The sequence below is a fragment of the Rhodamnia argentea genome, chromosome 11 (assembly GCF_020921035.1).
Source record: "Rhodamnia argentea isolate NSW1041297 chromosome 11, ASM2092103v1, whole genome shotgun sequence".
Classification (NCBI taxonomy): Eukaryota; Viridiplantae; Streptophyta; class Magnoliopsida; order Myrtales; family Myrtaceae; genus Rhodamnia; species Rhodamnia argentea.
In genome coordinates, this window is record NC_063160.1 from 15867058 (window position 1) to 15894762 (window position 27705).

The 27705-nt window shown below is 39.4% G+C and overlaps 3 protein-coding genes across 3 annotated transcripts in view; 1 reads left to right on the plus strand and 2 right to left on the minus strand.

The window, feature by feature from the left end:
• The window catches only part of LOC115753475 (putative methylesterase 11, chloroplastic), a 34166-nt gene extending 11516 nt beyond the window's left edge, over positions 1-22650 (minus strand). The window contains exons 1-2 of the mRNA XM_048272208.1: positions 22633-22650; positions 8110-8115 (exon numbers count right to left, since the gene is read on the minus strand). The gene's annotated coding sequence lies outside the window, so the exon portion shown is untranslated. The remainder of the gene's footprint in view (positions 1-8109; positions 8116-22632) is intronic.
• On the plus strand, positions 12139-17070 carry LOC115753463 (protein LONGIFOLIA 1). The gene is made up of 5 exons (XM_030692081.2): positions 12139-13071; positions 13567-13619; positions 13698-15602; positions 15683-15830; positions 16081-17070. Exons 1-5 carry the CDS (start codon positions 12918-12920, stop codon positions 16878-16880), a joined length of 3060 nt encoding a protein of 1019 aa, XP_030547941.1. The 5' UTR covers positions 12139-12917; the 3' UTR covers positions 16881-17070.
• Positions 19540-21019, minus strand: LOC115753471 (transcription factor TCP13). Its single transcript, XM_048272209.1, has one exon. The coding sequence runs from the start codon at positions 20867-20869 to the stop codon at positions 19871-19873; it is 999 nt and encodes a 332-aa protein (XP_048128166.1). The 5' UTR covers positions 20870-21019; the 3' UTR covers positions 19540-19870.
• Positions 22651-27705: the final 5055 nt, after the last annotated feature.

Genomic DNA, 27705 nt, shown 5'->3' on the forward strand with positions numbered 1-27705 from the left:
CACATTAGACTAAAGTTTATGGATCACATTGAACAAATCAATTGGGTTAGGGATGACATTGCACATTAAACTCAAGTTTATGAGTCATATTGAACAAATTGAAAGTTTATAAAAGATATTGCATATTAGCTCAAAGTTCAAGATCATTTATGTCATTTTCCCTACTATCTATGTATCTCTCTCCAACTTGGACATCTTTTCAATTCCTAGCGCACATGATGGTTGACATACATATTAGGGGTGATCGGTTCTCGAATTGGTATGATTCTCAAGTTGGATCAGTCCAATTTGAGGTTTTGACAATTTCCTTTTCTTTACTCTTTACATATAAAGAGAAAAATTACATAAAAAAAAACATGTAGTTTGATCCAGCCGGTCCGAATTCGCACCTGAAATTGAAGATTAGACTGATATTTCCAATTTCAAACTTTGAAATCGGATACCCCGAACCAACCAGTTCGGTTCAGTCTCGTCTCCGAGTCTATTCGATTCCCATGCCCACTTCTAAATGCGTACTCTGGTGTCACTCCTCCCTTTATTTTAGTTTCAAGAGAAAGCGATTGAATTGGCTTTTGCCGGTGAAGAGAATGAGTGTGACATCATCACATATTTGACAGAAAACCCCGTTGCATTCTTGATCTCTTGCATACGTATCAATCTTTGCAAGCATGTGGAGAATACAATGATGGCGTGCATGATACGTGCACATGATCCCAAGCTGATGTCCCCGGAAAACTACGCACGTGGCGGCCGGAACCTTTTGGCACGCTCCGTGGGCTAAAAGGATGGGAGGGGAGTCCACATGCGTGGCAATGGAAACATTAGTCGATCGAATCCGATTCATTGCCATGATGATTGTAGAAATGATCTCCCCTCCGATCCCAATAGTATATAGCGCTTGTCTAGGCTTAGTCGGCTTGTGGTCCACCTCCAAATCCCCTAATCAATTCTCAAGATTGCACAAAGAAATCATCAAATGTCATACATTAAGCCTCACTATCTACCGTAAAAACGATGAATTCCGTCGTAAGCTTTTTAAGTTTGTCAATTGAATCATCAACCTTTTAACACTTTGTCAATTGAGTTCATCCGACTAATTTTAACAGAAGATTGTTGACGTGAACGTCGGATGTCTTACGTGGCACTATCAGCAATGACATGGATAACTTTTATAATTTTCTTTTAATTTTTTGGATTTTTATTTTTTTTTCTTCTTTATTTTTTTTTCTTTCTTTACGCCAAGCTTGACGAGGGTGGCCGGCCAAGCCTCGCCGGTCACAAGAGAGGCCCGATCGACCTCGCTAGTCGCACGCAAGGGTTGCGGCCCTTGCCCGTACCTCATGTGGGTAGTTGGCCCTTGCCTATGGTCGGCATGGCTCGATTGGCCCTCCTTGGCGTTGATAGAAAAATATAGGAAAAAAATAGAAAAATAAAAGAAAAATTAAAAAAATTAAAACAATCTAAAAAATTATCCATGTCGGCGCTAGCCGTCCTACATGGCATCTCCGCTACATCCATAATTTTTGGTTAAAAGTGATCAGATTGACTCAATTGACAAAGTGTCAAAAAATTTAAGACTCACTTAGCAAAATTGAAAGGTTTAAAACTAAATTGGTCAAAGTGCAATAAATTTAGAATATTTGGATAACTTTCCCATGAAAACGATGCCATCTGTTGTTCGGATGTATCGGGCTTGTGTCACCACCCCATATGGAACTCTTTCATTCGGACAAAATTTGGATTATCCGAATTTTAAGGGTTCATCCAAATGCCGTGTAGGATGAAGGTTATCCTCTTCGAAGTTATATCCGACCCAAATCATAACCCATCCCGATTGAATCGGATCGGGGTTGTTTACTTGTGAATAATTTTGTTCAATACTGAAAAGACAACCTTGGGCCTGTATAGACAGGTTATGGTTTACCTCCATTCTTAGACCGTGTTTTGATGGATTGGATATAACTTGTGAATAATTTTGTTCAATATAGAAAAGACAACCTTGGGCTTGTGGCTGAATTCTCCTTGGCCCAAACTGTGGCTGAATTCAAAGAAGCCCAAAAGGAAGCTAATGGGTTAGTGGGTCCAATCCACCCATGGCCCACTGTAGGCCCATCTATTTCTGGTGATGCAGAGGGTCAATCTTTTGGGATGATTACATAGAGAGGTCTAAAACTTATCCATCCGTGCACTTCAATCCTAAATTTTTCATTTCGGGCGTTTAAATTGTACAGCTTGTGATTTCCGTGCGCTCGAATCATTCCCAAGTCAATTAGTTTCAAATGGATAGAAAGGTATGCGCGGCTTCTTTTGTCATTTTTTAAATTCTACATGATTTTTTTACAAAATAAAAAAATTAAAGGAAAAAATTGTCGAATTTATTAAAGTCAAACGTGGAAATTGAAAAAACAACCGAAAATTAAAAACAAGAGAAAGAAGACTCCATAAGGTCAGGGATGCAAGTTTAAAAGGGCAGCGATGTAGTCCCTAGCCCGACCACTAGCAAAGGTCGCAGCTCTCGCCCTCACTCATGGCGGCAGCGACCCTCGCTTGGTGGTGGCAAGCCACTGTAATCAGTTCGAGCAAGCTTTCTCTATCTCTACTCTCTCTACATTTATTTATATTATGTATTTTTCTTGCTCAAATTATTCATCACAAATATATTTGTGTTTGCTTGAAGTTTAAGTTAGGACAGTGGCATTTTTGTGGGTTCAACTCCCCTCTATGCACACAGTATCATAGTCCTTAACAATTTTATGGGCGTGCTCCCTAAAATTCTTCCATGATTATGTCTAAAGTCCTTTTGTTGAACTAAGTTCAAGCCAATTATTATTTGTAAAATCTCTAATGTTCCTCTTAAAAAACGTCCATGTGAATCCAACTTACAAGATATTCATCGGTGATGGGAAAATATTCATAATTTTCGTACAAGACCGAGGCGCAAATGAAGCATGGATGCGTACACTAGTTTATAACCAAAAAGACAAGAAGAACTTCTCTTAATTCACAATTTCTCATGTGAAGCTCTGCTAGCCTAACAATTATTCTGATCACACGATCTCTCAATCAATAAGTATTTTATAGAAAACACGCGGTGATGATGTGTGAATCTACGATTGAGATTGTATTGTCTCCGACAGTGCTGTCGATAAATCATTCCCCTTTTCTCATGTCTAAGATAAAATATGCATACTTCTTCTTTTTATATGAATTTGGCAAGGCATCGAATTGATCATTTTGCTCACCAAGCACAAGCTATCACCTTCACTTCCTCAGGAATACGACCATCATCGTCGTCGTCATCTCCTTGGTCCACACGAAACCCCCCAACTCGATCGATCCTTCCTCCCTTTTTTCCGAACAGGTTTAACGTACGAAATCATAGGACCATCGGCACACGAAAAAGCCCATGAAGGATCGGTGTTCCTAATAATTGAATGCACCTCCCTCGCCACGAGGAAGTCCTATCTACCATCTGACACTGGCTTCTCAATTCTGACCCCTGTAAGCTCCTCCGCTTCGTCAAAACCACCACGTGGTTTTCCTCATCATTTTCCACTTTGCTCTGCTCCGAGACGTGCTTCTTTTCTGGCTCTGCAAATCCTTTCTGGGACCTAATGCCCATATCCTCATCGAACCACCCCATGAGAAACCCCTTGCACCTTCCCCGCTATGATTAAGCCCGAAGACGAGGGTTCCAGATTCTTTCCGATTTGGAGTCTGCTCATCTGAATCGGTTTTTTATTTTTTAGAACTTCAAATCTATCTCACATGCCCTTAAATCTATATAGTCACAAGTTTCATGGTCAGTTTTAAGGTATATTCAGATTCTACATGTGTTATTAACCGACGATTGCAATATACTTTCATATTTAATGACCATTATTTGCTACTACAATTCACTCAAGAGAGCTCAAATTTAGCTACACAAACAATATGAAACATTAATAAAACAAGACTCTCGGTCATCGTGTATCGCTGGAAATGAAAGCTCGGACTAAACAATTATAGATTAGACAATTATCATAAGACACCATGAAATACTGCAAGATCGCGAGAAGATATGGAACGAGAAAAACACAAAGATTTGTTTCATGTTCTACCTCCTGAAGACCTACTCTTCGGAATTGATTTCTCAATTTTTGAAACTTAAAACTTAATGTGCATATACTAAAACCCAAAACCTATCATGTTTCCACCGATTCGTTCCTCCGATTTCCGGATTCCATCACGTAACCGTCCTCACCCCTGATCAAGCCCATGTACACGGCAAGGTCCGAAGCAGCTGTCTCGGTATGGTCGTACTGCTGCGTACACGATCGTGGCCAGATCTCAAAAGGGTCGTCTCAGCAAAGCGAGATCTTTTCGTAAAGGGTTTGGTGAGATGCTTGATGGGGTTCTCTCTTTAGCCGGTGCAAGGTATCTCAAAGATCCACAACGCATGATGACCACGAGGACATGCTTCAAAACTATTTTTGGACCCACCAGACAGATCAAGAACATTACCCAACTTATTAGGGTTTTGTTCCTGAGCCAGCTAGTAGTCAAAAACAAAAAGGAGGGCACGTAAGACATACGGAAATGATATCAGAACTTCATTTTATGCGCAGAGATGTTGCATATCTCTAAGTTTGTAAAGATATATTTGCCCAAATTGCTTAGCCTGGTACAACTCAGAACCATGTCCACAAGCTGGCATGTGACAGATGAGGTTATTTAACTCCATTGAACTGGCAAACTTGCATTGCATGGTTTTGTTCTGTGAAGATCGTGGAAGCTGTCGATCGCGTTGAAGGGGAATATTTATTCCAGCTCATGTAAAATTAATTAGGGGCCACTGGTCTTTTGCTGCCAAAATGCTTCTTGATACACGTGACGAGAGTTTTATTTAAGTGACATACCCATTGAATGATTGTAGGCTTTGCGTGTGCATTTCAACTTGAATTTTATGATAGTATAATAGATTTTTTTTGGGTTGTTTTCTCGAAGGGCTAGTTGGTTCATTGGGGGCAACCCCACCAATCGACAATTACCATGTTTCTTACTTGAATTAGTCAAGGAAATAAAAAACAAAACTAGGGTTTTTTTTATTGTCCATTAAAACTAGGGTTTAAATGGCATGGTTTTCTTCTACTCCAAGCTGTGTGATCTGTGAGATCTTGGAGATCTTTTTCTACTCGTTGAAAAAGAGAAGCGGGGAAGGATGGAATCTTTGACTTTATGAACCCCTCATTAAATGGGTTTGGTGTTCTTGGGTGCAGCCACCATCCCCTGTTTGATGGTCACACAACCCTCTTCTTGGAAAAGCTCTAATTGATACAAGCAAAGATGTTATGCGTTCACAAGTAAGTACAATGCTAGCTAGGCCGACTAAATTCGTTTACGAGGTTAATAACTAACGAGACGTGGTATATCATGAAAGAGATTTCAAGTAAATCGGTCGCTTGATATCAGTCCGCCATAAAGTTTCGATTAAGCTTTTCCGAAGACTTCGGTTTAGTTGGGTAAGCACTCCATATATGTAGGTGTTAGCTTAAACGCGTGTTATACTCTAATAAAATTGTTTCAATATTTAGCTTACTTTGAAAACGAATAATTGATTGTCTTATTTTATCCTTCACAAATCACGGCAAATCACCTTACAAAGTAGATTTAGATGTATTTTACATGTGATCGGTCTATATCTTAACTTTCTTGTCAAATAATTATTGTTGTCACTGCCGCGATTAACATTGCCATAAAATGGGGTTTCCACAATGTTAAGGTCAATTTGCAATAATGTCCTCCAATTGCGCCCCCAGCTGGGGCTTTGGCATGACTTGGGTGCTTTTTAGTTCTCGCCCTAATTTGCCTCTTCCTTCTTCGTTTGCCCTTCCAATTTCCGCAAAAGACCCTCTTTGTCGTTCATCGCCCATGTTTCATCTTTTGATTAGCACGCAATTAGTCTCGCTTTTGGGTCCCTAAGATTAACAAATAAACGGTCTATGCGCGATAAAATCTCTCTTTTCGCGATTTTGATGCATTAGGAATTTTCATTGTCTTGACAATTTAAACTAACGTTCTTCCTTGTTAATTGAAAAGCTATCAACTACTTTTTTATACCTTAAGAAATTCAACACATTCGCCCTTAGATTAGTCAACCAAACGTTTTTGCTACGAAGAAAGCATCTCACGTTACGCATTGTACGATCGAGTTTGAAATTTCATCTTTAGAGACAAATTTCCGAGAAACCGAAACCCACGTTATCATTCAAACTTTCCCAAATTCCCTCGTTGCCTCCATCGCTGACCAAGGATTCTTTATTTATTTATGGGATGAGATCCAAAATTTTTTGTTAATTGTTTTCCAATTGGATGGTATCAATCCTTGATGGGTTTGACCCACAAACCCTCCCCCAAGTTATTTTATTGCTCAAATCACATGGCAAATTGAGGGGGGGATGAGGTGGGATATCACGTGCCAATCCAATCATGGCGACTGATTGGATGAAATGTCACTCGTACATGCTCTTGGAATATAATAACTTTGGAATAAAATATACATCGATACATCACAAATTTTATTTTATTTTATATATGTTTAGCTTAGTTTATGTGATGGAGATAGTTTGTGGGGAGTGGCTTTGGTCCCTGCCTTATGAAGCTAAGGCAACCTTTCATGTGATGCTTCTACTTTATCCATGTGGTTTTGTGCCCTATCTTTTCCTCTCTCTGTTCCTTCCATCTTCACCCATCACCATCACACTCCCTCTTATCATATTGGATGTTTCCCTTGAGCCGCGTTTGGTAGTCGGGATAAAATTCATGATATGATAAAATTTATCATCTTCTATATTTGGTGCCCGCTTAGGACATGATATAGTGAGATATAAGAGAGATATAGCCTGAATAAAATTATCCTAGGAGAGGTGGGATAAAGGTAGATATGATTTCCAATAACTCTAATGCATAAGTTATTTTTTTTTCGAATAACAGTTTTCTCAAACTAATAAATTAAAATAGTGTTAGAATATCAACAATATTTGATTCCTATTATAAAAATTCCAAAATAACAAAAAAATAAAAATAATTTCTTTATTATTTGTTCCCATTTTTATTTATTTATTTGAATTATTTCTATCTCATAATATAAATTCTGTATATATATAAATATTTATATTAATTACATATTTTAGTTATTTTAGTAATTTATAATATTAGTATAATATACTATTTAGTAAAATGTTATTAGAGAATGATGGAAGGGAAAAAAATAACTAAAAAAGAAAAGAATTAAAAAGAAAAGGAGAAAAAAAAATAGCAATAAAAATGAAGTAGGCAAGAGTGTCACGAGGGAGTCTTATCATTTTCGTTTGAGCAACTTTTAGGTTCATTTATACTTATATGTCATTCATATCAAATAATAGACAAAATATGATATGAAAATATCTAGCTTTATTATTGCCGGTTACCAAACAATGGATAGGATATAACAAAATTCCTAGATTTTACATCATATCCTATCAAATCATATCCTGTTTAGAAATCCCGACGACCAAACGTACCCTTGAGGTTTATAATTTGTACTTTCCCATGTACAAATACTTGGGTTGTGTACATGAAGATGCACTTGTACACAAACTCTAAAGATGGCGTAGATGTTGTTAGGCCACGTCGTTTTCGGCAATACATGTATTCTAAATATCAAAGTACATTTGGAGACGTATGAATTCAAACCATAGAATAAGTTTGGAAGAATTACCAAAAAAATCATAAACATATTGCAATTGTACCAATTCAGTTAAAAACCTTTTGTATTTATGTCATTTCAGTCTATTTGGCTAGTTTTGGCTGAAAATTACTGGCGTGGCATTGCCGGCGCTAATGTGGATATTTTTTTAATAATATTTCAATAGATTTTTGAATTATTAGAGATTTATTATTTTTTTTGTTTTAGTTTTTCTTCCCCTGGACTAAGGGTCGGATAGGGTACTAGGCCCGTTGTCCAGATGTGGCGAGGGCTGCAACATCCTTGCTGGGATAAGTCCAAAAAGAAAAACTAAAGAAAAAAAATAAAAGGAAAAAAAAAGATTTATCAAAAACTCAAAAAATATTAAAATATTAAGTCCACGCTAGCGTCGACAGTAACATGTCGGCGTCGGCCGATCAAAATTGGTTGGATAGACTGGATTGACATAAATGCAAAATATTTAGGGCTGAAATTATTTTTTAAAAAAGGGGTTTAAGACCGAATTCACACAATCACAATAGGTTTATGACTTTTTCCTTTTGTTTAATTAAAGTTCTCAAATATCGCTACGTTACCCTAGTGCATTAGCTGCATTCACCATCTAATATCTAGGTCCGACTCCCACGAAGCATGTAGACATGAAATCTAGCCTAGCACAAGTACCGAACTTTTGAGGGGAATAAAAAAAAGGAAAAGAAAATGTAGCACAATGGCTCAACATGCACGAGATCAAGAACATATAGGCATAGGCCAAGCTTGAGTTAGCTAGGATACTCCAAACCCTAAACTAGACTGGATGCAGGGGTTTCAAGATATTTTGAAGAATTGCCGATGCAATCCTTTCGAATAATTTTAACTGAAAATTACTGACGTGAATGTCGATAGTATCACGTAGGATCGCCAGCGCCGAATAAAAATTGGAAGCTAGCAGGCCAATGGGACTCGCCAACCCTAACCCTAATCGGCTGATTATTGGGGACAGTGGGGGGGTCTTCATGGAATAACATGCGCCATCCAATGCAACATGACAAGGGGATGAACAATCCCCCGACAGCAATGTTTCCGTTTAGCCTATTCAACGTGTCATCCTCATCAAGACAGGACGATTGCGTTTTCTTCCATTTTCCCTCAAAGCACTTCCTATGTGAACAGACTTTACCTCGAGTAGGACTTGTCGATGGATTTTCAATCCATAAGATTTCAAGATTTCATCTTTCTGTAATCTTGGGTTTGATGGGTTCGGTGGTCGTGAAAAGGAGGAGATGATGTAGTAGCTTTTGAGGTTAATGCGACACCAGCTTAGACGTAACTTTTTTCCGCGAAGACCGTTCCGGGATCCTTATGTAAAGATGAGAGCAGCGACGGCGATAGATTGCGCGCACAACGTTCTCCGGCAAGCATCGAAACAAATTTGCGAATAAATAACGATAATCGCATGAAAGCATGCGAAAGATCCACGGTTCATCTTCAATCAATTCAACGGCCAATTCCGTGATAGAGAAAAAGGGGAAGGGGGGGAGAAGAGGTTAGAATTGGTGGATCCACTAAGGTTTTGAGTCCTAAGTCATCCGGATAAGTTATTGTCCCCAAAGGAACCAACACTCAATGTGATCGTAGGGTCACACTTTGTTTCCCGGCCGATTCCAACATTTTCCTCGACCTTCCAAGTCCAATCCGAGGCTCTCCATGCGTGCCGTGAATGAATGCAATTCGATACGAGCATGAAAGTGACTCGTACGAATGTACTGTACAATTATTTTGGCCCCTCCTTCTTGGTACCGACTTGCCAACTATTGCATGTATTAGGTTTGCATAAGGAATTAGGCTTGTAACCGTTCTCGGCATGGGGCGCAAACGGGGAAGATATTGCGTAGAACTAGCGATGAGAAATTATCGTATGATGTTGCTCTATAGTATATGCGTACTTCTTGATAAACAATGAAATTACCGAAGAATTCACAAGCCCATTGCGTTTGTATCAATTCGATTTTGAACCTTTTAATTTGGCCAATTCAATCGTAAATCTTTTGACAATTTGGCCGATTTAATCCTAAAAATTTTGACTCGGTCAATTTTAGCTGAAAATCTGTGATCGAGCAACCTAATCGGCGCCGACCGTCCTACATGGCATGGAAAGCATCGACATGATTTTTTGAATTCTTTATTATTATTATTATTTTCCTTCGTGTGTTTTCTTTTTTATTCCAACCATGAGGGGTGGACTCTCGCCTAGTCTGGAAAGGGCGTTGCTGCACTCGGTTAGATTTGGATGAGGACCGCGACACCCTCGCCTAGACCAGGCAAGAGTTGTCGGCCCAGAGTTGGGGGAAGAAAAGAAAAGAATAAAACAATACAAAAATTCATAAAATTAAAAATAGTTTAAAAAATTGTCCAAGTTGACGTGGAGTGTGTCGCGTAGGATGGCCATCATCAATTAGACAGTCGAGTCAGCGATTTCTAGCCAAAATTGATCGGAATGACTATATTGTTAAATCCTTAAAAGGTTTAAGACTAAATTGATCGAAGTGAAATATTTAAAATCGAATTGGCACAGTCACAATAGGTATATGACTTTTTTTTGGCAATTTTGGCCTTCATATACTCTTCATGTCCTGCACAGATTAAATAGCTTGTGATGGCCTTTGTTTAAATTAGCAGACCATGCGAGGCAAGATCCTGCAGGATTGATTATAAACCCACGACTCTTTCCACAGCACCTCTGACATTGAAGGAATTTCCTGGAAATCCTAGGATCACTATCAAGGGGCAACTATAGTGCAAACATGCCACAATTAGATACGTATTTAACGCATCTAATTCGGCACGTAATTGTAGTTGGCACTACAAAGAATTTAGGACTGGACGCAAGGGCTAGATGACTTCGCATTGATTAGCACAAAAGATTAAGACTTGCTCTAAAAGCTGGAAAGATTTCAACACAAAAGTTTTATTCTGACATCATTATAGATTTCGAGGGACTACTGCCAGCTGTTATAAAAACTTAAGTTATTAGGTGAATGTGTGATTTAATGTTTTAATTACTCTAAGAACGAGCTGTAACAAGAATAACTTTTTTTTTCTACAGAAAATAAAAATAAATAAATAAAGGGAGGAGGTATTTAGGAATTAAAGAGCCTCTTATCTATGGGATAAAATTAAAAACATCTTGGGAACATGTGGCCCAGGATGTAAGACAACAACCACGTTAATTGGGTACAGGAATTACGTGGGATCGCTGTCTCGAGTGCTTATGTTAATGTCCACCACTGTCCATGTTCTCTCTTTTTTTCTTTTTTTCCTTTTTGGCTTTGGTTTCCATCAATGCTGCCACAGAAAAAGAAGTTAAAAAAAAAAAGAATTGAGGCTAATTCGGTAATTTCCGCAAACCGTCGAATTGTATCTGTGCTGCTTCGCCCTGATGATCGAAATTCTAATAGCTGTAACGCCAATCAGGCATTTGCGGAAGCAGATTCAGGGTATCATTTGACCGTGGCGTGACAGAGATGCCGCTCGGAACCTGGCTAAGCGAGCAACGCGACGGGCCGTCAGCAGCTGTTGAGCTGAGCAAACTTGGTAGTACTCGAGGAGATGGAGACAGAAGCTGATTAATGGACCACCTACCTACCAAATCAACAGCACTAACAAAGGGATAATTCATGTCTAATCAAAAGATTGCTAGCCAAAAAACAGAGCAAGAAAAGATGGTGCAGGCCCTAATCAATCTCAGTCAAGATTCCAGACCCAAATTGGAAAACAGAGAGGAGCACTGTAAGCTGCGGTCATAAGTTGCTCTACCCCCAAGTAGAGATTCATCCATGTCAAAACGTCCTTTTTTAACCTCTGTGTGGATCTCCTCCATGTGACCCATGAAGAATAACCTTAAAAAAGGGAAGGAAGCTTCAGCGGCAAAGTGACCAATGGGATCTCATCTGATGGACTAAGGAAGCAAGAATCAGTACAGATCTGATCTTTTACTCTTGTCATGTCCCAAGGAAAGGAAAGGAGAAAAAGGAGCTTTCTATTGGAGGGTGATGTGAATGAGGGACAGTTAAGAAATTTTGTAAGCCGGGAAAAATGAGGTTGGATTCCAGCGCATAAACCCCGCGTTTTCTTTCGTGAAATCACATTTCATTCAATTCAGCAAAAAAGAAATAAATAAAAAAAAAAACACAAAGAGAAACATCGCAGTCCACGTTTTGTTTAAGATTGTTATAGTTCAAATTACTCGAATTCTAATTTCTCGACGATGGCCTGACACGGACCACATGGTCATGTAGAGAGGAGGTACAAGCCTTCAAAGTTTCAGACCCACCCACATTACTCTGTCCACATGAAAAATGGAGGAGGATTAGTATTGGGACCAGGAAAAGTTTCAGATCTGACCCACGCTTTCCCAATTCCTATTTCCTCCCTCGCACCTCCAATTCATTAAGAGATTGCTGGACAGCTTCTCTTCATCCCCACCTCTTCCCCTGTTTCTTTAATCTCTCTCTCTCTCTCTCTCTGAAATAAGAATCAGAAACGCCTGTCACCACTTCTCATTCTTCTCCAGACTGATGTGAACATTTGCTTACATAACAAACACTTCACATTACATCACACCTCTCTCTCTCTCTCTCTCTCCCTCAAACTCTATAGAATAGCCTTTTAGCAGCCTTTTTATACTAGAGAGAGGGAGCCGGAAGACAAAGTGTTACTTTGTTCTTGTGAGGAAACCCAGAAAAACATCTCTTCTTGAGTCTGCAGAAAGAAGAAACTTCACTTGCTAAAATGGTCCTTGAGCGCGGCTCTGGATTCTAGCTACTTCAGTTTCTCATTGGTTGATTTGTAACTTTTGTAACTCTCTTTTTGGGTCTCCTCCCTCCCTCCCCCTTCATATAATCCTACTTCCTGAATTTCCACAGCAATCAATTTGTTTACCTCGTTCTTGGAAGTCCATTGTCCCATCTCTTGATCCTGTGCAGAATCATAGGATTTTGGCCACTTCTGTTGTCTTCGCTTTCATCTTCAGTCGTTCTTCCATTCTCATTCCTGCAGAAAGAAAATGCATCCATGCTGAAATGCATGCATGATTGTGTGATTTGAAAGGCGAAAATTCAAGTGCTCTCCTAGTTTACTGGGAGTTTCTCCTTCAGTTCCGAAAACACATGCCTGCACGAAGTTTGTAGGTTTGGCATTGTGAGCACGAAACATGTCCACGAGACTCCTGTATTCGTTGACAGATGACAAGCCGGGAATGCAGAAGCAAATTGGGTGTATGAATGGGATCTTTCAGCTCTTTGATCGCCAGAGTTTTCTCCCCGGTAGACGCTTAAATGGCCACAACCACAAGAGGCTTCTTGCAGGTAAAAATCTCCTCGCAACCCTGTGGCCCTGTCATCAGAATTTATCTCCTAGTTTGTCTACATACTCCTGAAAAGCAATTCAACCAATCCATATTGGTTTTGCTTTTAGCTTGCATTGTCATGGTGTAAATTTGCTCACTTGATAGAAGAAAATCGAAAAACACACCGCATGCCGCTCTCTGCAGAAGCCAGAGGAAAATGTCGAAACACTTGCAAGGATCACTGGTTAGAATTCATGCGGGTTAATAATGAGTTATTAAGCCAAATGCGGATCAGAACAGAGGAGTTCTTCCTAAAACTCTGTTTTCTTTTTCCACTAGAGGCCCCGGTACAAGAAAATGATATGGTGTGGATGGGTCGATAAGAGCTGAATTTAATCCTTGCGACTCATGAAAACATTTACTCACTGATAATAAATCGGTTTGCTTGCGTTCCGAAGTAGGTAAATCTTTCTTCAGTGCTGCAAAACACATCTAATTTCCAGTTCGTCCTCAGGTCAAAATGCCTCCGTTGATGCAGAGCAAGATGGAGTATCACAGAAATCTGTGGTAAGTCGCGCAAAAACCGAAGCATATAATCCGAGCTAAATTTCCCATGATGTTGATCAGATAATTTTGCCAATGCAGGTGAAAAATTCCAAAGCAACAAAGTTTGAGAGGCACAGATTGTCATCTGATTCCTCAAGAAGCTCTGTCTCATCTTCATGTAATTCATCTAGTTTCTCCTCGCTCGAGGAGAATAGACCAACCAAGTTAGAACCATCTTTGTTCAGGCTAACCACAACCCAGAACAACCAGCCCCACGACTCGCCGCTCTACCATTTAAATGCCACTGAGCATTTAAGTGGACAATCCCCTGACCTCTCTGATATTGCCAAGAGCTCCAATTTCAGAGAATCCCATGGGGTTTCATTAAGGCCTCCAACCAAAGATAAAGCAGCTGTCTTGACATATACGGACTCTCCTAGGCCACTAAATCCGTCGAAATCTGTTAAACCAAAGACTTCTCATGTGTCTAAATCGTTCGGAGTTCTTCCCAACCTTCACCGACCTCAGATTTCGGCCGAGCAGATGGAGATCGACAGTTTTTGTTCTCTGTCTAAGAAGGACGCTCCTCGTTTCTCTTATGACGGGCGGGAATCGAGGGATGCTTTGAAGTCCAACTTCAAGCTGAAAGAGCTACCCAGGCATTCGTTGGATAGCAAGAGAGGCTCTATGTCACTTTCCTCTCAAAGTCAGTCTCGTTGTTTGCAAGGGAATCATCAAAGGGTGAATCACAGTATCGGTCAAACTGTGAATTCACCCCGACCACAAGGGAGCCACGCGAGGCAATCGAGCGTGGTAGCGAAGTTGATGGGGCTGGAAGCCCTCCCAGATTCAATGTCGAACTCCAAGCTTCAGGTGGGGCATAGCAGAACCAACTCAATTGAAGCATTTGATCCTTTCTCCATTTCATCGAGAACATTTGACCGAAACAAGCCTGCTCTACTGTCTGGCTCCCCAAGGAAGAGCCAAAGGTCAGCCATCTCACAGCAGGAGGCCACCGCAGATTCAGTGATGCAGTTCAACCCAAGTTCAGAGTTTCCGATTCAAGCAACAACATGGAAGAGACCGGAAGGGAGCCAAAGTCCTGCAGTGCCAGTCCCGGAGTCTACTGCATCACATTCAAAAGCATCAAATGCAACCCTCTCAGTTTATGGAGAAATTGAGAAAAGGTTAGCACAGCTTGAGTTCTTGAAATCGGGGAAGGATCTGAGAGCTCTTAAACAGATACTTGAAGCAATTCAAAAATCCAAAGAGACATTGGAGAACAAGAAAGATGTCCAGGCTTCAGAGTTTATGCTCCAAACAAGCAGTTGCAGCTCAGGCAGCAGATTAAGAGGAGCTCCCTGTGGAAACATAAAATCTGAAGCCCCAGATTCTCCCAAAATAAAAAAAATCAGTTCCCCAAAGAATTTGCAATCCCCGATTGTAGAAAAACTGAAAGTCCCTGGATCCCCTGTCAATTCCACATCAGGTCTTGCCAATCTCTGGAATTCTCCTAGCAGCAGGAGAAAATCAGTTGAGCAGCAACAAAACGAGGATCTTACTCCAAGAAAGGTTTCCAGCAGGCAACCCCATTTCCTGGACAGAAGAATTGGTTCTAGGAACACATTGATGCGAGTAGATGGGGACCACCAACATGTTTCGGAAAAAAACAGTTCATGCGGGAATTCAGGAACTTCAAGCCCACGGCTTACGCTGAAGGAATCGAGGGCAACCGATGCTCAGAGGAAAAGTAACCCAGGGAAGCAAACAAAAGAACCGCGCTCTCCAGGGAGAACGCCCAAATCCAAAACTAACCATGTGCCACTTAGTTCTGACCGAGTGAAGGAGAACAGCAGCCATACAATAGATCTCAGTGACGAAAACAACACCATTTCTCTGCAATCTGCGGCTAGTATGGACTCTCAGGATGACACAGAAGTTTCCAGTGTATATAGCTTTGCTGAAATCCGCGGCACATTCCCACCTGATGACCAAACCAGAAAAGTAAGTTGCTCTCCTTTAATTAAAGATTGAAGCATTATCTTTAAAACATGCTAAATGTTACTTCATTATCCCCCATACAGAAAACAGTCCCCTCAAGAGAACAGGAATTAAGCAGGAAACCTGGAATACCTACAACAGAACAACCAAGTCCAGTCTCCGTCCTTGATGCATCATACTTTGAAGACGAAACACCATCACCAGTGAAAATGACCTCAGGAGCCTTTAAAGGTAACGTGCATTCATAACTCCGAAGATGTTTTCGCTGATCCATAGTTATATTGCCTCAGAGAACATGATTCGCTTACTGCAATTGCTAGTTTTCTGATATAATCTTACATGTAAGGATACATCAGAAGTTTACAGTACAACTGAAATTTCATTGTTCACGAAAGGCGAGGAGGAAGAAAACTCGTATTGATTCTGCAATTTTTCGGAAGAATGCAAGACTGAACCCATTTCTTAAATACCCTTCTTGCAGATGATGATGTTTCTGGAGAGTTAAAGTGGAGTTTCCAAGAGCTAAATAATTTCTCTGACAGCAAAAGAAGCGACTTTGGCTCAGCTATCAACCAGAATAGCCTAGTCAATCTTCCACTGGTTCAGAATGAAGTACAAGTAATCTCCACTAACCAAGGATCTGGCACAGCATTCCCAAGTGAGAGCACAAGCTCGGATCATGCATACATTTCGGAGATATTGTCAGCATCTGGTCTGCTAAGTGATCTCGATTCTGGATTAATGACCATCCGACACTACTCGTCAGGGCACCTGATTTCGGGAAACTTGTTCCACACACTAGAACAAACCAAGGCAAGCAACGACATCTCAAGTGGAGATCAGGCCAGGGAACGCACTGTTCAGTCAAAACGAGGCGAAAAAATGCGAAGGAAACTGATATTCGATGTTGTGAGCGAGATCTTAGTGCACAGAGTGGCATCGGATCATTCCAGGAACTGGTTCTCATCAGATAAGCTGGCGGGGAGAAAGGCGGCACAACAGCGGCTCTTGAAAGGGTTGTGCTCCGAGATAGATCAGCTCCAAACTGACCGCCCACATTGCAGGTTCGACGATGAGGACGATGATACAAGGACTATCTTATCAAAAGATTTGACCCATCAAGGGCTGAACTGGACAGGTTCTAATGACATTTCAGGACTGGTCTTGGACATTGAGAGATTGATCTTTAAGGACTTGATTAGTGAAGTAGTGAGCAATTTGGCAGCCGGTCCGCAAGCCCAACCGACAGGCCGCCACCGTAGGCAGCTCATTTTCAAGTAGCAGTTGTTAGTGCATTTTCCTGATTCGTCTTCGAAGTTTATGTTTCTGTAAATCTCTTCTTTCCCTGGCTGAAGACAAACGGATCAAACCCTTTCTTTAACATAAGAATAATACGATTCCGACAGTGTGATTGTGCTCTTTCTAGCCAGTGAATGAATAACTGATGCAAGCTTCTACCTAAATTTGAATATTCCTCAAGTCCTCATCACCCCGTTTCAGCCCTGCCAAGCTTTCATCCATCGTTCCATTTACAGCTTCTAGCTTCACACAAATGGATGATTCCCCGAGAATCGCTAGCAGGTTTAGTTTTCGGAGCGCTGGTGCCACGGAACCAAGATTCAGACGAACATAGATACGCATTCCAATTCGATCTCTGTATCTTGTTAGCTCCGTATGACAGGGTGTCGATAATGTGAAGTTTCAGCAGAGAGATTGGCATACCTCTACAGTGCGCGCCACCCTGCATCTGCACTGTCGAAATATTCTTCTTCTTCCTCCTCTCCTCCAATCAGTCGACCTCATAACCTGCTCGTACCAGACAATAACCTCCATGGATACGACATTGTCGAGGCCGTGTGGGATCGTGCCTTGATAGTGCATTGATCTGCAGAAGCACCGAGCCATGAATTTCAATGGCGCCAAAATCCTTGACACCAGTATTACCGTGATGCGGCATGAGTAACCGGACAAGTCTGAGATGGGTTGAGGCGTGGTTCACGGCTCCCATCAATAAGAAAGTATGAAATTTCATCATCGAAATATTTTTATAGTTTAAGCCCGTATTTTATCTTTTGCTCATGAATAACTTTTTATAGTTTGAGGACTTTTGGACACCAAATGCGGACACTTTAACCAGCATTAATATTTGTGTTGGCATTTTCGGTTCGCGATTTTACGGGGGGTCTTGCAGCGACCCACAATTAAAAAAGCTGATGCAATTGATTGAATAATATGTATATATTCATTAAGAATAATCATGATTAACATACTAATGATTAATATTTGTTCAGAGACGTCGATAATACCGAGCGGGATAAAGGATCGTTGTTCGTTTTGAAGAGCTAATCCAAGCTTAAGAAGACCCTGCATTCCTTTAGAAAGGTTTTTAGGCACAGGAAAAATTTAAATTCTGTGTGCGGATAATACAGTACTAATCTTACTCTCAGTGGGCTCAAATCCTAAACCGTTCAAGAAATCGATCAATGTGTTAAAGGTTGTTTACATCAGAGGAGTTTTTTTTTTTAATTAGCGATTAAGATAAAATTAGTAATTCAAAAGATGACAACTCAATTGAAAAGTTGTCGAATTTTAGAAAGGGAAAAAAAAAGGGTTTTAATACCACGAAAAACTCCAAACTGGTATATATGTGACAAATTTACCAAAAACTAAGTTTTTGACCACCAAAGGCCCCAAACGGGTACACTTGTGACAAATTTATCCCATATTAATTTTTTAATTAACAAGAACCCCAGACCGGTACACTTATGACAAATTTACCTTTTGTTAGTTTTTGTTAATTGGAGTTAATACCACAAAAAAGTCCAAACTAGTATACTTATGATAAATTAATCCCAAACCGGTACATCTGTGATAAATTTATCATTCGTTAGTTTCCGTTAAAATTTACCATCAAATTGCTGAGTTGACGACACTTAGCAGTTGAGTATCAGTTTGGGATTTTTACCATTCGTTTGTCACAGATATACTAGTTTGAGGTTTTTCGTGGTATTATCCTATGCAACTCAAATGAGAGTTGGTAAGCCAAATTAATATGTAACTTAATAGGAGAAAAGTTAAGTGACACGAAAAAAAGTCAATAATTTCATATGATAGGTGGCTAATTTAAGTTATTGATAAGAGAAGGTAAATAAAAGTTTAAAATGACAAGAACAGGTTTTTCTTATTAGAGATGGGATAAACTGATAGTTTATAAAAATAAACATTGGTAACTAATTGTCGGTAATCTATTAGGAGAAAAGTTGGTAATAATTTTATTGAAGCTGGTAATCATGAAGTCGGTATTCTTCTAAAATTGGAAAAATATAAAAAGAAATTACTAAGTAAATAAAAGTGACAACTCAATAATAAAATTGGTATTCGACCAAAACATAATAATAATAATAAAGTTGGTAAATTAAAAAAAAAATGAAAATATACGTTGGTAAGCAACTAAAAAAAGTTGGTAAATCAAAATTAGCTTGCAATTAAATGGGAGAAAAGCTAGTAAGTGATACAAATAAGAGATGACAAATTTAAATCTTTCATAAGAAACACAAATAAAAGTTGATGAAAAGAATCAAATAATTGCGGGCAAATAAGTTAATTACGGAGCTCGGTAACCTGAAATTAGTTGGCAATTCAACAAAAAATTGATAAACCATTCAAATAAGATTGATAAATTCCATAAGAGTTGGTAAGTTTAAGGTGCTGCTAAGAACAAAAAATGCATTCAAAAAGAAGTTAGTTGATTAAACTTCACTTATTATGCAGTTGTTTAGTTTTGCTCTAATTAGACAAATCACTCTATTCTTACCCTCAGACCTCTCTCCTTAGTCCTTCTAAGGAAAGAGAGATGCGCTCAAAGCCACAACTCAATTTAACTATATCGTTCGTCTCGTGCGTTATAGTCACGAATCATTCTCTCTAGACAGCATTGTGCAGTAGTTGATGCACCGCAAAATGACATTCATATTTAAAAGTATAGAATAGGTGTGCCAGAAATCAAGTACATATATTTCTCTCCTGTACAATTAAGGACCACTTAGATTGGTCAGCATTAAGGCATAACAATAACTTCAAAAAAAAAAAAAACACTATCAAATACCGGATTGCCAATCACTCAATCAAAAAACACGTCTGTGTAAAGAAAACCATAGAAACTGGAGCTTAACTATTACATGAATTTCCTTCACCTCTCTCGTGGTGGCCACTGTATATCCTATAAGTAATTGCTTCTGCACCAAGGACAATAACTTACCTGGGAAATCTGGTCATGGGTCTTTATTTGGCTGGTCACTTCCAAAACTGTTGGGTGAGTGAAGACACTCCTCGCTACAACTCCCCTCGAGAAGGGAGGCTCTCATGAACCTCGGATGACTAGCAGAGATCAGAAGAGGTGGTGGCGCGAGAGAACTTGGTTGAATGTTGCGTGAATTAACTGAGCTCACAACTTGAAAGTGGCGATTGACAGGTTGAGGATCGTTATTGGTATTGGAGTCCGCCCAAGTCGCAAAGAGCGAAGGAAAATAAGATGGTGGTGTTGTCTGAGAGCTGCCTGAGTGTAGAGAAAATGGAATGGCGTTATTGACATTCTGATGATGAAGGTCTCCGGTTTGGGAGGTGAACCCATGGATTGTGGCTGAATTAGCCAATAGGGACATGTTTGGAGGCTCCAAGTGGAAGCTTGAGCTAGTTCTCGACAAGAAATAGTTTTGTCCTGGGACTTTTGAGGCGCCACAGTCATTGGGTTCTTGATCTTCTTCCTGATGATGATGATCAGTACATGACCAAGTCCCTGATCTTGATGACTTCACCAACCCATCTTTGCCTGATGAGTCATCTCCAACAATTTCATGAGATTTTGATAGGACTGATTGATGGGCTAGATGACCTAAACTGTGACCTGGTTGGATCAGTGGGAGAGGAGGGAGCTCATCAATCTCATGCTTAGCAGCATCAAGCAACCAGTCCACAACCTTGCTTGGTTGGCTAAGCCCTAATCTATCTTGAAGATCATAGAGCTGAATTGCAGTGGGGACTGAGAGCCTCACCCTCCTGTCTCTTAACCCTTTGATGGTGCACACTTTGCTGTGCCGGTCCTTGCCTCCGAAGGCTCGCGAGACACGGAAGATCCTTGGGTCTCTCGACCTTAACCAGTGTGCAGCCGGACTGGACGACGATGAAGCCTTGAGGATCTTGTGGTCGAAGCTAGCAATCTTCTCCTGTCCTGGTGCTGAATCCGCTTCATTTGTTTCTATATTCATCATCATTGGTCTCCCATTAGTGCAATATCATCTATTAGCAACTCGGAAGAGAGGGGCCTGCACTCGTTGGTCCGGTCATTCGGCAATTTCCTTTTCTGTTTTCAACTCTGCTGCATATGGACTCTTTCTTGAGCTTTCTTGTGACCGTCTGTTTTTGAAACCGGTGAAGCAAAGAAGACAGAATCAGTTTATGTCAATTTTAAGATTTTAGCCATCTTCTACATCCTTGAGATAGAATTCGAAAAAAGAACAGCATAAACACCGAAAGACTTTTTTCTGGCGTTGTTGTTTGCATGGAAAAACAGGAGAGCAGAGAAATTATAGGTATGCTGGAGAATTTTTCTCGAATTTGCTATAAGATTACACCACCAAATTCTGCTTCTTACATGTCTATGAAACTGAAACTGTAGTCCAATGGACATCAGCAAAGAGGGTAAACATCAGTCGGCGATGCAACTGCAAACCGAGTCATATTCATCTGCTTGAATTCGGCAAAGAGATTCACTTTGCTGATGAACGAAAGCCAGATCTGGAGTATATCGACGAAGGAACAATAAATAAGATGACTTACATGAACTTGGAGATCGCAGTGCTAAGTTCTTGTTATGTGTATCACGGATCAGTCGAAGAGCTTGATTGTACGTCTCTGAAGGCAAAATTAATGACAACCAACATGTCTTACTTCTGTGCAATTAATTTCCGTGTGGACACAGCTCTATCAAATCGAAAACAGCCTCTGGAAAACGTGGAGAATAAACTCAGCTTCTGAAGTTCTAAGTCATATTGGGAAAAGAAAGATGCCGAATTCAACAATGGACTAGCTCTCATGAAAGAAAACACGAAAAAGCAACGGGGCATCCTCTGCCACGTGGCGCGTCGTGACATCCTTCGAATGGAACACGCTAGCCAATGACATATCGCATTCTCGGTCGTCCTTACAGAGCAATCAGGGGCACAAAAGAAATATATACATGACGAGGGGGCTCATAGTCGCCATTTTGTAAGTGAGATGTTGTCAAGAACACAAAAAAAGATTCCAGCACAACTTAACCATCACTTATAAACAAACAAAGATTGATAATTGCAACTAGGGGACCATTCTATTCTACACATTTATAAGTGAAAAAAGTGATGAAGAAAGCTTTATCGACGACTACAGAAAGGTCTTTGGTCTGAATCCCTATCTTATGGTTATACGCGAGGCACGCTTGGTATTGAGGATAATGTTGGCCATGAAAAGTGAAACGAGAAATTAGGGCTTGAAGTATCTTCTTTATTAGCAAACTTCATATGTTTGCATTCTGTTGAGCCCCCCACCACACCCTTTTTAACAATTAGGATCATGCCATAGAAAGATCTGCAGAGAGATCACGTGGGCAAGAAGGATGATGCCAGAAGACAAAAGCAGAAATTCATATAAACAAGTCTATTTCATGGGCTCCAAAAAGTTGTGGCCTACAATTACAATGCAATGTCTTCTTGATGTGTATGATGGCTACTGAGAGAGAGAGAGAGAGAGAGAGAGAGAGAGAGAGAGAGAGAGACTATCCAACCTTATAGGTGAGGGACCAATCCCACTGATTCTTTAATAAAAACCACTCAGAAGGAGGACCACACAAGAGAGACTTTTTCCCTCGAGGGGGGGAGAGAGAGAGAGATCTTGAACAGTGCACAACTTGATGTTACTGCGCCAAACACAGCCAACAGATAGGTACAGTTTTCATAACCTAAAGTCTCTTGAAATAGCCATTAAATTTGAAATGGAAGAGAGAGAGAGAGAGAGAGAGATTCAACTTCTTGGTTTCCTTAACTGATAGAATCTAGGTAATGCGCTTTCATCTTTCTTCAATTTAGAGAACAGAGAAATTGCTGTTTAGACAAACTTCAAAACCCTAGAGAGTCCTATTCATTTAATGAAGCTTAGCTTGTTATTATTACTGCTCCTGCTAGCCATCAGAACTAGCAGAAACCCTTATGGTAAGTTGTTAAGTGGTTCAGCTCATCTTCCAGAGGTAAGGGCAAGACTTGGAGTAAGTACGGAACCCACCACCATTATACAGCAACATAGCAGATTTTCTTAGGGCTTTTTAATTTTCCCAGCTGAGTCGTTGAAAACGATGTGCTTCTCTATCAAGCTATTTGGTAAGTGAAAGTAGGGTGGAGTCATCCAAGTTAATGTGTAGATTTCTTCAACCCACAATGACATGGATTTTTGAGTATCATCTTAAAGATTATTGAGCTGATTGTAGTATAAGAATAAGATGTTAGAGAAGAGGATAGCTCAATTAGTAGATAAGCAATCTTTAAATATATAGAAAATGAGTATCTTGATAAAGATCTGCCTGTTGCTAGGAGTACAATTAGCTACAGTGAGCTAAAACATTGAACTTATGAAAGGATTAATCTCTCTCTCTCTCTCTCTCTCTCTCTCTCTCTCTCTCTCTATCTCTCTCTCTCTCTCTCTCTCTCTCTCTCTCTCTCTCTCTTACCGATATATTCTCAGATAACAAGGGAAGATTCAATTCTACTGGTGTATACTTGTTAGAAGCAAGAAAGAGAACATTTCAGGGTATCCAACTGCTCATGAAGAGCCAGCTGAGCAGCAGAGAGAGAGTGAGATGTCATTCACTTAAGAAAGCATTCTATAAACATGATGCCACACATTCAATTAACTATGTTATATATTGAGATTTACAATTGATATGCATTTTCAAGTTATAACCTAGTTGAATGGGTGACCACACATTAATATGTTACCTGATACGAAATTGATGTACTTTTTGTCTTTCAAAGTTTCTACGTGAAAGCTGCATTTTTCTGTCTTTTTTACTGCACAGGACACATAAAGTACTCAAAATTCAAGCTAAACATATTTGCGGGTTGCGTGTAATGTCAGCGGTGTCCTAATCTCTACTATTAATGCTTATAGAAAGAGCATTCTATATAAAACTAGCATGACATGTAACTGATGCGATGCCACAGATCTAATTCAGCGTGCTACCTGTTATCATTTGTTAATATACACATCGAAAATGACGAATCAATTGAAGGGATAGTGGTACGCACATCAACATAGAAAATTACCAAAAAAGTCATAATCTTATTTTACGAATGTGGATTCAATCCCGAACATTCTAATTTGATCAATTTAGCCATAAAATTTTTGATGATTTGTCAATATAGCCCTTTCACCCAATTTTGGGTGACAATCGCTAATGTGGACAATTTTTACAAATTTTCAGAAAAAGTTCTAAATATTTCACTTTTTTCATTTTCCCTCAGCCGGCCGCCCTTGTCTGGGGCTGTTGACCATCCGCAGGCCATCACCGAGGCCTGGAGCTTGGCAGAGAAAAATAGGAAAAAAATAAAATGGAATGAAAAGAAAAGGAATTCGTCAAAATTTGGAATACAATGTAAAAATAGATGAAGTACAACGATTTCCAGTCAATTTAGCCAGAATAACTAAATTGGCAAATAGTCAAAAGGTTTAGGACTAAATTGGTCAAATTAAAAAAATTAGAACTAAATTGGCATTCACACAATAAATTTAGACCTGTTTTGGTAATTATCACTGCGCACACATATCGAATGACACAGAACAGCAGATCTCTTTTCATTTTTCTTTTCTCTCTTTCCCTTGGTTTAGGTTTAGGACAGGGTGTTTACTGTGCGCAGGATGAGGAGGATGTGTGAGAAGATAAAAAGGGTCTCTCCTTCTTCTTCTTCTCCTTCTTCTTCTAGGGTTTACTGATTCTGACAGGGGCGCTGAGCGGGAATCTCAAGAGAAAGAGAGAGCACAGAGGAAGGTTCACTAAGTGAAGAGAAAGAGGAAACAAAAAAAAAAAGTGCAGTTGATGCAGGTTTACTGCAACGAGAGAGAAGAGCTATCATCATGGTCACTCCATGAATGGTCCCCCTGATCCTAGACACACCCAGTCCCTCTTCTCGTTCCAACACGATTTGTCACATACGTTTCTCACTTTCTCCCCAAGAAAACTCTTGCAGAGAGTCATCACCATAAACGAAGCCCAAGCTTCTCTCTCTCTCTCTCTCTAAAAAAACCTTTCGGCACAGACACCTGCTGGTTTTTTCCTGCTTCGTCCATCGACATAGTCAGCCTTTGCGAGCCGTGGGAGATTTAACTTTTGTTCCTTTGTTGGGACCCCAATCGTCTCCGAGGAGCGAATCTTGAGAGCACCGAAGAAAAATCACGTTCTTGTACCAATTGTCTTAACGTCTATCCATTTTGGTGTCTTGCCTTATCTGCTTCGAAGCTGCCCATGGAATTTCCAGCACTAAAATCAGGTCGTCTTGATTAGGACTCGTTCAGCACATGCCCGCAAACTAAAATTAAATCACTCAATGTTGATTTGATTTGATACGTTATTTGCCACATTATTTTGTCCATATGGCTTTTGAACTCGGAAACTCGAGTTATAAATTGGCAAGAGAAAAATCGAAAGAAAAAAAAAAAGAAGACCGGCGTTGGAATTAGGTTTTCTCAAAAAATCGTTCATGATGGTAGAAGATTTAGCTAGAAATTGGTTTTATGCACTAAATTTTCTCGAATGGATTATGTAAAGCACTTTCCATTGACTATTTATGTGCTAATCGGTTATAATGTGCAAAAGAACGTTCTTTGAACTTAATGACATCAATGACTGGGATTACTTGTAAATCTCAATTTGATCATGATCACCGGTAGATGGTCAGCCAATTGCTTCAATTTATCTTCCACAAAATTTCTAATCAACATCAGTGCTGTTTATCTGGGAAATGATTTTAGGCTAAGTTATTTGGTCGCTACTATTATGACTATATTCTGATTACGTACTTGAAAAATAGCAAAAAAAAACCAAGTAAGAGCTAAGGCCATTGCCAATTTGGCTTCTCATTAGTGGCTAGCTTTCTAACAGATAGGGCCACCAATCCATCTTTAATTTGGGCTTTCTTCTTAAAAAGCTCTCCTAATCTGAGTAACTATCAAACTAATCATTTACTTTTAAGGTTACTTGATTTAGGTTACTGTCTGTTCATGATTTCAATTACACCTTTATGCAGTTTGGACGATTCCAATCCAATATCATTCTGTCAGGTCTTCAAGAAACAGCTAAGCCAAAACCAGATGTGCTGCTTCACAAAGCATGAAGTGAGATCAATTTTACAAGCACACCCACATATATATCAGGAGTTTTGTATGCCAAAAAGAAAATCGAAAGAGAAACATCTCGAGTGAATGCGGTATACAAATTCTATGGAGAAAAAAATTGGAGGGTCGCGGAAAATAACTTCCAGAAAAAATGTTTTCCGGATTTTCTGGCGTTTGGTTCACGGAAAATAAATGAGTCAAGGAAAATGTTTTTCACTCATGAAAAAAACACCTTCAAAAGTAGGAAAAATGATTGCCTTGAGAGGAAATTATTTTCCCTTAGCTTTCCTTCCTCAACTCTTTCATGTTCATTTTCTTTTTAAAATTCAATTTATCTTTTCTTTTTTTTATTTTTCTTTTATTAATTTTCTTTTCTTTTCTTTTCTTTTCTTTTCTTTTCCCTTCTTCATCGGCTTGCGATCGGCCACAGGCGAGGAAGGCCGAGTCTCACCACAGGCTAATGAGCGGCCGAAGAAGAAGGGAAAAGAAAAGATAAAATGAAATGAAAAGATAAAAATTTCAAAATTTTTAAAAGAATAAAAATACAAGAAAAAATTATGAAAGTTAAAAATTATTAAATGGAGTGCATGGAGGAAAATCAAATCCGATTTTTCATTCCGAATGGCATAAAGTATTTTTCAGTTCATTTTTAGGTTTTAGCCGCACATCAGAAAATATTGTCATTTTCCTGAAAAATATTTTTCAAAAACATAACATTTTCCTCAAAATAAACAGAGCCTAAAAAAATATTCATAGTTTCATGCAAGAATTTGCAGCAACAATGCATCTATTTTTTTTTTTTTTGGTCAAATCAATACATCCGTTGAGTTGTTAGGAAAGTTGGTTATTCGAAAGCCACCTAATCAATGTTAAAAAAGTAGATTAAATTCAAATAATTTTTGATAACCTAAAATTGGTGGGTAATTTCATTGAAAAAAATTAATAAATAACTCGAATATAGTTAGTGTTTCGGTAGAAGAGTTGGTAATTTTAATAAATGTTGGCGGATCGGATCGGCAGTGGTTCGATGTGATTAGGTTAAAAAGGTCGGTTAGTTTCACAAATAAAGTTATTAATTTGATATAAGGGCCAATTACTTCAATAAAAGTCCGTAAGTGAGTATTGGAAAAAATGGTAATTCGTAATTGATCAAACAAGTATCGGTAAGTTATTCAATTAACAGCTGGCAAACCTAAAGTTAATCAGTAACTTAATTGAATAAAAGTTGATAATTCAATCGAAACGAGGTTACACAAGAATCGGTAGCTTTAATCCTTTAACATGTTTGTAAGCTATACCGACAAAAGGTGATAATCTATCGGAAGTGTTGGCACGTTACGAAACAATCGAGTCGATAACTTAATGCAACAGTCCGTAATTTTCCAACAAGACATCGAACAAACAAACAACGTACCGCACACTGATTCCTTGTTTTTACGAACATTATTGGAAGGTTATCAACGTTCTCAGGAATTTATGAACCCGGAAGATCTTTTCCAATTTCTTCAAACGGACAAAGGGGGGTTTGTAAAAAGCTAATAGCAATGGCTATAAAGTGGAAAAGGGAACGAAGATGAGACTACAAAGAGTGCAGAAGAGCATGCGCAGATATAAAAATAAAAAAAAAACTGCAGAGGTTCATTTTTGGAGGGGCAATCCTATGCCCAGCAGGCCAACATCAAAAAGTTTTCGT